Raw genomic sequence first — 14,635 nt, forward strand, 5'->3', positions numbered from 1 at the left:
CAGATGCCCAAGGGAAAAGGATATTGAACATTTTTCATTTTTTACTACAGGGATCAAATTCAGCACTTTCAAGTGTTAGGTAAGTTTCCGACCCCTTCCCTTTTTTTCCTTTTATCGGGATTCTTCATATATTCCTAGAAAAAAAAGCAAAAAGGAAGTATCCTAAAACTCAAACAATAATATCAAATTTCTTGACTGCCAATATTACCAATGGGAAAAAAATAAAACAATGCTCCTGCACACAGCTGGACAGTAAAGGCCTACTGTTCTAGCGACTCTGCATTAGATGACATTACCAACAAAAAGTCACATAACAGATTAAAAGCCATTTTCTAGCACACATTTCCTCTCTGTGTGCTTCAGAGGAAGTTGCTTTTGTCTATCTCCCCTTTTCCTGAGGCAGAAATAGCCTCTTGCTTGCTATCTCCGGAAAGATGCCTTTTGTATTCTAATAACTCCCTGCAGAATTAGCACTTCCTGGGAAAAAGAACTAAAAAGATATAGACCATATGACTTTCTAATCAGTCCCTTTTTGTGGAAATTTACCCAGAACACCCAGTGAACTACAAGTCACAGCCTGCAAAATGAAACCCCCCCTCTGAATCTTGTAGCTACCTTTGAAACTCTTCTTGCCTATCCAATAATGAAATCTGATTTTTAATGTTTTATTGTAATTAATGAAAGGGTTACGTTATATTCGCCAGATAGAATGTGCATTACTTCACAAACATTGATACACTTTCTCATGTTTTGGTTCCAATTTCCCTCCCTCACCCCCTTATCTTGTTTTCCCCCTTCCCTATCCTATTTCAAATAAACAAATAAAAATATAGACATCATATCAGATAACAAGATATGAATACTGAAACAATATGAGATAACCAAGGGACAGCAAAAGAGATGAGAAATAACATAGTACATTAAGGACAACAATCACACACTATATGGCTTTTTTGTTTCTATATCCTGGAGGCCCTTTCATTTAGCATCATACTGTATGGCCTTATGTATCTAGGTTTTGCTCTATTGTAAATCTCTGCTAAGAGAACCCAAGGTTTCTACTGATTATAACAAATGAGGGAAACCATTGAGCCTATGTTCCTTTGAGCCTGGCTTACTTCACTTAATATGATTTTTTCTAAGTCTTTCTATTTCCTTACAAATGGGGCTGATTTTTTTATACCCCCAGGCCCAAACTCCAGGAGTTCCACATATTGGGTCCAGACACTTGCCCCTATAAGCCAAATAAAGAGACCGAGTGAAAGGTTGAGAAAGAAGATTTATTATGTGGCAGCCACAGGAAGATAGAACTTTAGTATAATATCAGTCATCATCAGAGGTACAGATATTTGCTGAATCAAACAGGAGACAACAAATAACTAAACATCCTCAGTCACAGGTATGGTCTTGTGGAACAGTATCCCTGTATTTATCTCTACAGGACTTCCTGAGAGCTTCGCCACTTGAGAGGGGCTGGAACAAGTCAGTCACTGTTGCTGGGCAGATGGCATGTCCTCATCCTTTGGCTGTATGGGTGGAGGCATTTTTGCCTTTTGCTACAAGCAGATAAGATGGCATTGCCTATGTGAGAAGCAGTTTGTCTTTTGTCACAAAATGTTTACTAGTACATCCTGTTCTTCCTAGAAGTGATGACAAATTCACTGCAGGAGACAATGGATCAGATCAAAGGGCACAGACACAGTTGGAGGAACTGGGAGCTCAGCTTTTATCATGCATTTAGTTAATTCATGAGCCAGGCAAAATATAACTTTTTTGTTTCTTCTCATAATATGTTCTTCCACATCTTCCCATATAAGCAACCCCCCCAAAAATGGTCTTTATTCACAATCATTTCCTGAGCCATACATCAAGCCCTCCATGTCCTTTTTAAGTGAGTGTCTGAAAGGGGATTTAAGCAATGTTTTTATTTTCTCAGCTTATGTCCTCTGCACTGATCATCCTTTCCTTCCAGAAACATCCTTATCAAACAACTCCAGGCAGTGCTAGAAGCAGCAAGTTTGAAATATGAAGGGAGGAGGTTACATTTTGGAGAGGATGAATTTGGGAGGCCTGTGAGACATCAGAGACTCAAATCAGAACTCTAGATCAAAGAAACAGGAGGTAGTCTGAAAATCCAAGAAGAAAGATGAAGAAGTGAAGGAAAGAAATAGAGAGGGGAAGAGGTATTCAGAACATAGCTCTGAGGCCTAACTACATGTTTACAACAAAAGCAAGAGGAAGATTTTGGAAGTGAACAGACAATAAACTCTCCATCTAGTTGTTTGTCTGTCCATTGTCCCACAGCTATTTTTCAGTGCTGGCAGTGGAATACAGTACCTTGTGTATGGCTAGAAATATACTCTACCAGTATGCTACATCTCTAGACTAACAATCTGTGTCATGCTGTTACATAAACTAGTCATGTAACTTCTAAACATTTGTATCTTCTAGGACTCTAAAGGATAATTTGAGTGTAATTTGGCATCAGATTATATCATAGCTTTTTGGCTAAGCTAGAAGTAAATAAATACTGTATAAGCTTTTATGTGTCCAAGACACATAGACACTGTCCTAAAGTTAATGCCATTTCAGGTTTTAAGTGAAAAGGATTTGGAACCCTTAATAAATCCCAAATTGTCCCTAGAAGACTCTCTCAGGAGATGTAAATAGCTGTGGTTTAAAGAAGTGATTCTCTGCATAAACAAATTTGAAAAATGCCAGATGCTACAATCTTGATAGATACAACGTGTATTAACATAATACAAGCTCTGTCAAGACGTCAGTTAAAACATGAAAAATTTGACTTCATTAAATCCAGAATTACTCCAATTGTTTGATCTCAGAATCCTTTCTTTCAGGGAACATTTACTAAGTTCTGAAAGAGGAACAATCCATGGAGCACAAGTATGGATGTACATACTCCAGCCATCCTAACACTAACCACAAAGTCCAAGTTCCAACTGGGGAAAATGATCAGCACTCACTATTCTTCCATATTTTCAGGGCAATGTATCTCAATATGTATTATAGTCAGTGGAACCTACTGACAAAGTAGCCAGATAAAGTGAAGGAAAATCTGTTATGAAAGGCAATAAATTCTCTGGAATATGGACTAGGGTTTTGGTCTCACGAATACCCCATTTCGAACAACTGAACAAACCAATCTCACATACCTTGGCAATATCCAATCACCCAGTGACCCTCTCTGTCCTTTGAACATGGAATCATTTTCCCTAGGTAAAGAACCTATTGTTCTGAATAGTCACTTTCCCAAATGGATGGTTTATGTGCTCTTCTGCTTGATCACTAGCTTTAACCATCTAACCTTGTTTTGTTTTGTTTTGTTTTCAGTTGCTGGAGCTTTAAGCCAGAGCCTGGGTGCTGTCCCTGAGATTTGGTGCTCGAGGCTAATGCTCTACCACTTCCTGCTTTTTATGGTTAATTAGAGATAAAAGTCCCACAGGCTTTTCTTCTTAGGCTGTTTTTGCGCTATGATCCTCTAATCTCAGCCTCCAGAATAGACAAGATTACAGGCATGAACTACAAGCTCCTGGTTTTCAGTCCTTTTTGGCTGCATTACCCCGACCTGAAACTTCTATCCCTCTTTTCCACCTCCCAAGTAGCTAGGGCTATGGGCTTAAGTGCTACAGCCAACTGGCTTGTGCCTTCTGGCTGTATGAAATGGGATTAAAAACACCCCGAAGGACACAACAACACAATTTTCAGGGCAGAACAAGCCCAAATGAGAATAACCAACAGGATGAGGCTTCATCTCATATCTCACACAGAGTAATCATGTCATGGGAACTACATTTCTCTCCATCAAGTGATAGCAGCAATAATTTTTCTAGGACCTAGTAGAACCAGACCTAAGAAAATGTATACCTTTTTTGCATACCTTTTGCCTCTGCCCTTAATTCTTCCTCTATTTAAATCTAATGCTCACGTTTATACCCTGAAGATGACTGAAGACAAACTGAACTTCTACCTTCTAGTGACATCATGCCAGGTAACAATCTCCTTTCTCTGCCTCCCATCATGTTGTATAACAAGCAAGTGAATGGACCTGATATTCTTTTCCTAATAAACTCATCACTTTCATTATGTTTAACATTTTATCCAAATTCTTCTTTTTTGGACATAAGGATCATGGTTGATAACTTTTTATTCTCTGGTAATGAGGATATCTTTGCATTTAAGCATGCTTGGGTTTTATAGAGATTTTTGATTATATAAGTCAATGTTTTTCATCAAATTGCTAGGTATTTAGACATTTTTTCTTTATTATTTGCCTCTTTCTCTTTTTTCCCCTTGTTCTCCCATGGTATGAACACTAGTGTTTTTAAATGATTTTCACATTTCTCTCATGTTTTCTCCATTTTCTTTTTTCCTTGTTTTGCAGATGTTAGTGTCTCTCTCAGTTCAGCCTGATTCTTCTATGAATTCAAATAAATCTGTCTCGCTTAATCCCTCTAGTTAATTTTTCAACTCAATACAATATTCTCCATACAAAATTTATATTTGGGGTTTCTTTTTTTGTCAGTCATGGGGCTTGAACTCTGGGCCTGGGCACTGTCCCTGAGCTCTTCATCTCAAGGCTAGCACTCTATTCCTTGAGCCACAGTGCCACTTGCTAGGATTTCTTAAGTTTGACTGCTGTTCTTGAACAGCAATAGACCTTGTCCTCATATTTGTGTTACTTCCTGGTCTCTTCTAGGTGTGTTTTTGAAACATATTTATAGTGATGATCTTGCAGTCATTGATTATTAACTATGGTATCCAGGCTCTCTAAAAGGTAGTTTCTGTTGCCTATTATTTCTGTGTGCCGTATTTTCCATGTCTGCATATTTTATAACTTTGTTGGAAACTGGACATTTTAGACAATATGGTAACTTGATTCTGATCTCCACTGTGTTAGTGGCTTAAATATTTGTTTTTTCAATTTATTTGTATTTGGTTATTTGAAATTTGATAGGGAAGGGGGGAAAACCAAGACGGGTGGAGGGTGTGGGGGGGAGGGAAATGGGTACCAAGACATGTGAAAGGGTATCAATGTATGTGAATTAATGCACCTTCTATCTGGCAAATATCATGTAACCCTTTTACTAATTACAATAAAAAATGCAAAAAAATTGTTTTTTCATTGATTATTTCACTTTTTGTTTTTTTAGTAAAGTCTATACCCATCCCTCACTGGAGTCTCTGATGTTCCACAATGAGAGCCACCTAAATGTTTTTCCAGTGTAGGAATAATCTTACAGCAGGGCTTTCCTTCATTGCCTAATCGTTTCAAGTTCAAGCTGATCCATCTTATTACTCTCATTTGCTACCATGACTGTCATGAAAAGAACAATCTCTTGCTTGCTCATTAGAAATAATCTGCATTATATATGTGGTTTCCAGTTTTCTCGGGACATATACTTTATAGAGATTCAGCATCCTTTGGCAAGAGCTGTAATGCTGTCTGTTCCTACGGCCTAAGCCTCTCCTTTGGCAGGCACTTAGGTACATAAGGTCATATAGGATGAGGATGAGACTAAAGGAGAGGAACTCTAGGATATAGAAACAAGAGCTTTATCTTGTGCGACTATTGTTTTTAATGTACTATGTTATTTATCTTCTCTTTTTTGCCTTTTGGTTAATCACATATTGTTACTGTATCTGACTTTGTTACCTGATATATTGTATATGCATTTATTTATTTGAAATAGGAAAGGGAAGGGGGGAAACAAGATGACTGGGAGGGGTTGGGGGAGGGAAATGGGGACAAAAACATGAGAAGGGGTATCAATGTGTGGGAAGTAATGCACCTACTACCTGGAAAATGTAACTGTAACCCCTCTATACATTACTCCAACAATAAAAAATTTAAAAAAGTTCTCTGTTTCTTGTAAGCTTTTAGGAAAATCTCCAGAGAATTTTAACTTCTTTTTTTAAATCATTTCATCAGTTACAGGTATTTTACTGGCAGAAATATCCACAGAGATCATCAAGCCATCAATCTGGAAGTGACTTGCAAGCATTATTGAAAAGAGAATATACATAGTACTGTTCTAAGAATGAAAAGGATTATGAATTTCAATTGGAACTACAACACTTGAGACAAATTATTTAAGTTGGGAATACTTTTTATTAATCACATAAAATGTAAATATCTCTGATTGTTGTATTGTTAAAATATGGTATGGTTAAAACACAGTCTTGTGTCACTTAACAATGGGAATATCTTCTGAGTCATAGATCATTAGGTGATTATTTTTCAATGTGTAAACATGATAGAGATTACTTATACAGACTAAGATGGCTACAGTTTCAATGGGCAATACAATGCAATGAGATCACCATTGTATTCGTGGTCCATCATGAAATGATACTTTAAAATATTTCACCAAACAAAAAGAGATCATTATTGCTATGACTTTGTTACATGTATTTTATATACAATTCATTTGCTTCATAGTGGTAAGTTTCACATCTCTCCCCTTCAAACAGATAAATATCTCATTCAGACTGAGTAGCTGTGTATGCACATTAGCAATGTAGCTGGCATATGATATGTGTAAAATAAGTATTGAAATGGGTTTATTTCATTTCCATTCATGGGCTGATGTGCGGGAAAATAGATTAGAGCAATTTCTTAGTTTCCAACCTCCAGTTTATTAATATAAAAATATGGTGATGACATGTTTTAATGTCCTAAACAGACTAATCAGAAATGATGCTATGAGCAGTGGCAACCTTAATAGCAGGGAGTCATGAAGAAAAATATATGGACCTCCTCTTCAAATATTTTTAAGATGAAAATGGCAACAGCATAGCTCTTGACCATGTCCTTACAAGCATGGACTCACACATATGAAACTGTCCAGGCTCACTTCAGCCATACACTAACATCCAGAGGGACTCCTGTCATCACTGTTATTCGTTAGTTGTGGATTTAGGAGTTTACAGGGAAAGAAGGGCACAGGAAGAATTAGGGAACTCTGAGATAGCAGAAGACAGATGAATGAGAGGGACAATGACTTAAGGAAACTGGTGAACAAACATTAGGAAAATATTCACTATCTTAAGACTCCATTATAATACAAAAACTACACTTTATAAAATTCAATTTTATTAAATGTGTGGTGACATTATTGCCAGGTTAATAAACCTGCATATTTAGCAGGTAAGTTCCAAGTGTTCTTTTGCAAGATTTAGTACCACTTGATTCTCAAATTTGCTTTGTTGGGGTAGTTCTGTTTGTGTCTTCTAGATTTACTGCAGTAATTCCAGACATTTTTTGATAATAGCTCCTGTTGCATGAACAAAACATAGAATATAGAATACTAGGTCTGCAAAATCCACTTAGCATGTAGAATGGCAATACCATTCAACTCGCAGCATCACCTTGATCTCTCCCCTCCACGTCCGATTTCCTCCCTAATATTTTTATATCAAACTAAGAACAACTCTAGAAAGCCCTGATTTAAGAGCAATTGCCTATTATGTCACATTGCCTTAATTCCTATTACCATGGGAGCTTTCATGATAAGTCCATATTTAGGGAAATCATTGTACAATCCATTGTGTTGCCCATCTTAGTTTTAACTCTTTCCTTTTTTTAGATGACTACTGACCATGAAAACTAGCATTGTAGTGATCTTTTCCATTAACTCACCACTCCATTGTATGATTTTAGTAATTTTCATTAAATCACTGTTACATATTAATACTTTTCAAATTGAATGTGCATGTGCAAATGAGTTATTATAGAATTCAGACTGTTAAAATGGAGACTGATGAGTAGGTTTTGCTCAGAGAAATGTCTAGTAAGGGCTCAAGCATTGCCTACTCTATTCCAAATAATGTTATAACAAAATTAGTCCAAACTAAAATGTGGGTCTTGATGACCTATATCTATAGTCCATTCCTGTCTCAGTTTGAAGTAACTACCTACATCTGGGTAGGAACAGCCTTTGAAGTTTTGATACACTTTTAGAAAGCTTCTTCCTAATTGCACAGGCTGTACTTTTGTCTTTTGTCTTTTGATCCTGAAGCCCCTACCAACCCCCCACCATGAAAAATCACCATGAGAAATTAGGAAAGTATAGTTGCCAGCAAGTGTAAATAATTCTAACACTTTTACTGTATAATTCAGTGAAGTTTTTAATATGACCCCTAGTATTTTTTTTCAGTTTTATTAAACATGGAGTTCCTGCCACTATTTTTCTGACATGAAATGTGAAGCATACATTTAGAACTATGAGTATATTTAAATCTCCTGTCTTCTTCAGACAATCTTATTCATTGTGAAGACTGTCATCCAGAATGCAATTTAAAACAAACATCATCAACAAAACCCGCCATAGAATCTGCCTTTTTATGATTTGGCAATTTTTCCGTAACTTATTGCTATTTTATTAATATATCAGTGAATGCACTCTGGTCCATCTCTTGATTTCTTTAGATACTCTCAACCAGTGGTTTATGAATTAAAAATAATTGTTAATTTAATATAATAAACTTCCTACTAGTTGAGGGGTTGCCTATTCTAAAGCCTCCTGCAATACAACTTTGAACTAAGTAATCTCAGCATTAGTGAGGCTGTGACAGGGAGATACCAAGTTCTAAACGAAAATACATAGTGAATTCCATAAAAAGCAAGACTGTCAAAAACCACAAACAAGAGAAACAATAAATAAGTAAATGTCATAATGTTATACAGTAATAAATATTCTATATTGGATGAAAAATTTAGTTTAATAATACTCATTGAACATTTTGACTGGGAATTGGTGTTTTAACAGTGTATATTGATAAGAAAAGCATACTTTTCATATGAAACAGTCATTGTCATTTTGTCATTACTAACACAGTTTCACTAAGGATTAAATAACCCAGAGAAAAAGGCAAAACTGCACTCAGCAAGCAAAGTGAAGCAGTTCATTCACAGTAACAGGTTACAAAGGACATGTTACTAAGATGTTTCAGTCCAAGTCTTAATTTGTACTTCAAGCTCATAGCAATTTCTATCTTCTAAAATTGTATAATAACTGTACAACTCAAATAGCAATCATTTAATTATACTTCACAGGTTATATTTTTACACTGATTCTGTCCCATCCCCCCATGAGAGGATGAGCTCCAGGAGCAGGCACCATTCACACACTGTCCTTTCTCCTAATACTGTTTTACTCTTGGTACTGTTCCATTACACACCTCTGTAATCTAGAAGTTCTTGAGCATCGGTCTTCTATTTGGACAATACTAATCACCCCTGCCCCCGCTGAAGCTTTATGGGGTTAGGTTTTTTTCATGACTTCTCTGAGGTCAGCATCCTAATTCAAACAATATTAAATTGTACCCAGTAAACAGGCAAAATTTGAAAGGGTAGGCCCATCATTTCTGAATGCAGATGTTCATCTACTGTCTCACTCTAAACATTATACTCATACAACTTACCATTTTGAGTAAAGTTTTTTGCTTATAGGCAAGCAGATACACCATTACTATAACAAGTACAACGACAAAAAGAAATGGCATCACAAAAAATACCAAAGTTTTCTTCCATCTCTCACCTAGGATTAAAAATCACAAAAAGAGAACTCTTAGAGGCTTATATCTATTTTGATATTCAATTATTTTATAAACTCCTAATAAATAATGAGGAATTAAGAGTTAAGGTGCTATTTTGTTGATGCATAAGCACCTAGATATACACATATCAAGATTACTGAATTATCACATCTCTTATTTTCACTTAGAAAAATAGCTGCCATATCTTGGTTGTCCTTTCATTTAGTCTCATCCTATGTGGCCTTTTGTATTTAGTATTTGAGCTATCATAATCCCAGGATATGGAAACATGACTATATAATGTGTGATTGTTGTTTTTAATATACTAGGTTATTTGTTGTTGTCCCTTGTTACCGCATTTTATCTTGTTATCTGATATATTGTATATATGTTTATCTGGTTATTTGAAATAGGATAGGGAAGGGGGAAAACATATTAATTACAATTTAAAAAGATATGAATCCACTTGCTTGTTAAACTTGTCATTTAAAATATGATGTAAAATCAATATTAATAAATTCTTTAATAAAAAAGATATGAATCTATGAAAAAATTTCCAAGGACCAAAATTATAACTTTTTCCCCTGAATTTTCTCATTTTGTTCTAAAAACAAATCCAAGTGCAATTAATAAACCTCTAAAAGTAGGAAACATTTTTAAAAAGCAAAAAAAAGAAAGAAAAATAGCTGCCAAAACAAATTTCTTATCTCCTCATATGATTTTGCTTCAAATTGGACCATATGGAATTTTTCACTAAAAGTGATAAAATCAGATTAGTCAAACAATTCAGCAAACATATTCTGTGTTCCTCTTAATTATCAATGAGTGAAGAGATCTCATCTGCTCTCATCATATTGTGCAAGAAGCAGGATCTTCAGTAATGGAGTTATTCTTTTTAAGCTCACCTTTCAAAACATGCCTCACAACTTCTGTATTGTTTTAGCAGTTTTACAACTTTAAATGGTTCTGCCATAGAGTGAGGAAAGAGTAATGACTAGTCATAAAGATTGTCCTGTGGGTCTGGGAATGTAGCTTCATGCTAGAATGCTTGCCTGGTATGCATGAAGCCCTGCGTTCAATTCCTCGGTACCACACACACAGAAAAAGCCAGAGGTTCTGCTGTGGCTAAAGTGGTAAAGTGCTAGCCTTGAGCATAGAGAACCTCAGAAACAGTTCCCAGGTCCTGAGTTCAAGCCCCAGGCCTGGCAAAAAATATTGTCCTTACCAACATTCCCAACACAGCATCTTTCACTTGCTTTGGAATAAGAGTATAAAACATATTTAAATTTAGACTCTGACCTACAAATGTCCCCTTATCTTATTTATTTGTCTCATTACTTTATGAACTTATTTACTACTAGAAAATTACTTGTCAAATTCATATACTCAGCTAATATTTGAAAGGATATGTTCCAGAGAAATGGCTGACACAGTAAGTTTTCTGACATGCAAAATTCACTGTGAGAGAACAGGAAGTTTCTTTGCTGAGGCTCTACTTCCTTTCACTACAAGATCAGCCCAAAGATATTTCTTTTATGTAACTATTATTACTCTATTTCCCAATAACTTGAAAGCCAGTAATACATTATTCCAAAGAACTAAGTCCACATACAGGTCAAAAAATTCCTCATTCCCAAATTAAAATTCTAACAAGAGATAGCATCAAGCTAATAAAAAAACCCCATCATCAAAATTACTAGTAACACTATATATAATACACACAAAAGGATGCATGTTTTAGAATCTGATTAAAAACTCATCATATCCACATTATATAATATACTGACTAATTACAAAATAGAAGTATACCTAGACTCTCCAGATATTTTTTTTGTTTGTCAAGGGGCTTGAACTCGGCCTGGGCACTGTCCCTGAGCTCTTTAGTTCAAGGCTACCACCTGACACTTGATCCAAGTCCCACTTCCCATTTTCTAGAGGCTAATTGCATATAGGAATCTCAGATCCTTTTGTGCCTGCGCAGGCTTTGAACCGTGATCCTCATATCTCAGCCTCTTGATGAGCAAGGACTACAGGTATGAAGTACCACACCCAGCTGACTTTCCAGATCTTTAATACTAGTGACAAAAATGGAAACTATATAAAGAGTAAGTGATTTCTGATTGCATGTATGTTGTAATTGCTTGAGTTCTCCCCTACACTGCCCACTTTCTTTTCTCCACAGTCCATTATCCATAATCAGTAAGAGGTGTACTAACTGACTAATTTCCCTATTCCTGCTCAAATTTTGAATAAAAAGAAGTTTGTGAGAGCAGGGATTTTTTTTCTCTTCTGTTTACAATTCCTGAAAGAAATGTGATACATTCTAAGTACTTAATAAATGTGTAATGAGTGAGGTGGGAAAATAATAGCCCTATATTCATTGGGCGATAATAGCAACCTCACTACACTCGAGTCACATAAAATGAGATGCAAACAACAGAACGAAACCTCTATCTATAGCTGCAGATGCATTTGTAGGTGAATCCATCCCAATATACACGAAAGCAATGCTGGATTGGTTTCCTGGGCTATTTCATAATTATTACTCATTTCTGTTAGTAAAGCTAATGTATTATGAAGTTTAATAATATTTTTCATCATTCTTAGGCTTCTTAAAATTTATATTGCTACCTAATTTGAAGGCCTTTTATTATATCACTTTAAATGAATGTTGGACATGAACATAGCATTTTTAATCATATTAATTATTTTTCATTACATATAGTACTAGAAACTTGTAGATAAGTGTATGATGACCTACCCTTATTCCTTTTTATTTTGCCAGTACTGTGGGTTGAACTCAGGAACTGGGCTCTGTCCCTGAGCTTCTCTGTGCTCAAGGCTAGCTCTCGACTACTTGAGCCACAGTTCCACGTCTGGCTTTTTCTGTGTATGTGGTACTGAGGAATAAAACCCAGGGTTTCATGCATCCTAGGCAAGAATTCTACCACTAGGCCACACTCCCACTCCCAGCCATATCTATCCTTATTCTTAACAAACTAAAATTCTAGTGACTGAAAGCAGAAAAAAGCTGGAAGTGGTGGTGGTGCTGTGGCTCAAGTGGTAGAGCATTAGCCTTGAGAAAAACTGAAGGACAGTGCCCAGGCCCTGACTTTAAGTCCAGGACTGGCACAAAACAATACTGATTAAAATAGGTTCCTGCCCTTCCACAAAAAGAGCTGGCACATTTTCTTTACTGACAGAAAAAGCAAGAATGTTCATATTAATGCACAAAAAGATTTCTAGTTCTAAATTAATATTAGATTTTTAACAACTCTATCCTCTTTTGAAGTACCTGCTAACTTAAGATGCAAGAGCCTTTAATCTACACTGTCATGAGACACTGTGAATGGAAGTTAATTTTGCAAGCAAACAGCTCCAGTTAGTTACTCTCCTTGAAGCACGTACCTTCCCAACATTGTTTATTACTCCACTCACTCCAAAGTCCATCATCTGAGCAATATATATTCACTTTACTTCTTACTAAAAAGCACAGGTGTTCACTTTCATTTAATGTTCTTGGGAGGTTTATTTCATTTTTATCTGTGGTAGTCTGAAAGTCAAGGGGAAAAAACAAGATGTCATTAAATGATCCAATGGCAGCTAGACCGAGTCTGTTATTTACAAAGTGACCTAATGGCCGCTAGACGTCTGTTATTACAAAAAAAATGTTTTAACATAAAATGCATACATCAAAAAACTACCAGGATTAGCTCTTTCTGTTTCATGAGATACTTTAAAATACCTTCTCTTCCTTATTTAAATTTTTAAAATAGCCTTCATGTCTGTAATGCTCAGACTTTGGATCTGTGTTAAATTTTCAGAATCCCTAAAGTAGAAGATGCTGCATTTACTGAATTGCCAAAAGACACAGCCATTGTATGAATGTTGTTTTTATATAAACTATAAAGTTGTTATGGAAATTGTATAAGGCTGTATTATTTCTGTGTACTTATTTTAGTTAACGTTCAAAATACATGTGTGATAGTATTGAAGAATTGGCCTGAAACTCCATATTATAATATAAAATAGATATTAATATAGAATATATAATAATAGTATATAACTAATTATATAGAATACATTCTGCTTGAATATAGATATTAGAATATAAAAATATGAGTGATCACACACATAAACTTTGAAACATTTTTGCATTTTAAAGAGCTACAGAATTGTTCTCATTCAAAATTTCATTTGTTTCAACTTATCCTGGGAACCATTGTAACATAATGTAGTCTTAAGTTGACTGAGGCTTATTCTAGTTCTACCTGTATAATTTGATTCTGAAGTCAATTCATTCCCCAGCACCCAGAGACCTTATAATTTAATTCAATTATAAATTTTGAGATAGATTTAATCTTTTCTGTATAAGAAATAATTAGAGCCAGTTGCTTACCTATGTCTCTCCACCATACTCTAAATTGGAAACCAAAGTATAAAAATAACCCAAATAATGTAGGATTAAAGGCATCACCATTTTGTAGGTACTGAGAGGTAACTCGGTGACATATTCATTGCCTCCTTCCTCTCCTTTTCTCCAGTTAAGACATTCTCTTATCAGCCTGACATTTTCTAATCCTGATTTCATGGTTGTATTTTGTGGTCATTTTTACCAAAACATTCTTAACAATTCATTTTAGTTGCTCAGCAACTTTAATTTTCTGACAAAAAAAGTAGAAACAAATGACTAGGGTTCCATGCCATATGTAGCCATAAAATTGGTATGATTGAGACAGGTGCTGGTGGCTCATGCCTGCAATCCTAGCTACTCAGGAGATCTGAGGATGGTGATTCAAAGCCAGCCCAGGCAGGAAGGCTCATGAGAATTTCATCTCCACCTAACCACCAGAAAAACAGAAGTGGAGTTGTGGCTCAAAGAGTTAGAAAAGACTGTGTTGATTATACTTTTAGATGGGAAAAAGCGTTCTTGGGTCCACTAAATGTAGTTCTGTGAAAATTTAACATAATTACCATGTTCGTTCCATCATATGGGTAACAATTTATTTTGGCTCTCAAGTTTCCTATTTTATTTATAAAAGCCTGATATTTTGTCAGTCCCGGGGTTTGAACTCAG

The 14,635-nt window shown here is 35.6% G+C and overlaps 1 protein-coding gene across 5 annotated transcripts in view; it reads right to left on the reverse strand.

Annotated features, from left to right (window-relative positions):
• Nucleotides 1–1,266: 1,266 nt before the first annotated feature.
• Il13ra2 (interleukin 13 receptor subunit alpha 2) overlaps nt 1,267–14,635 on the reverse strand; it is a 53,416-nt gene continuing 40,047 nt past the window's right edge. For 4 of the 5 annotated variants that reach the window (XM_090325632.1, XM_090325631.1, XM_090325633.1 and 1 more), the window contains 3 exons: nt 12,967–13,111; nt 9,445–9,560; nt 6,526–7,295 (listed from right to left, as the gene is read on the reverse strand). In XM_090325632.1, the coding sequence (XP_090181758.1) occupies nt 7,197–7,295; nt 9,445–9,560; nt 12,967–13,111 (360 nt within the window). In that variant the 3' untranslated portion in view covers nt 6,526–7,196. Of the gene's footprint in view, nt 1,557–6,525; nt 7,296–9,444; nt 9,561–12,966; nt 13,112–14,635 lie in introns of those variants that run through there. The other variant, XM_090325636.1, reaches the window with a different exon arrangement.

This window comes from Megascapheus bottae, chromosome X (genome assembly GCF_031878675.1).
Source record: "Megascapheus bottae isolate mThoBot1 chromosome X, mThoBot2.hap1, whole genome shotgun sequence".
Taxonomy (NCBI): Eukaryota; Metazoa; Chordata; class Mammalia; order Rodentia; family Geomyidae; genus Megascapheus; species Megascapheus bottae.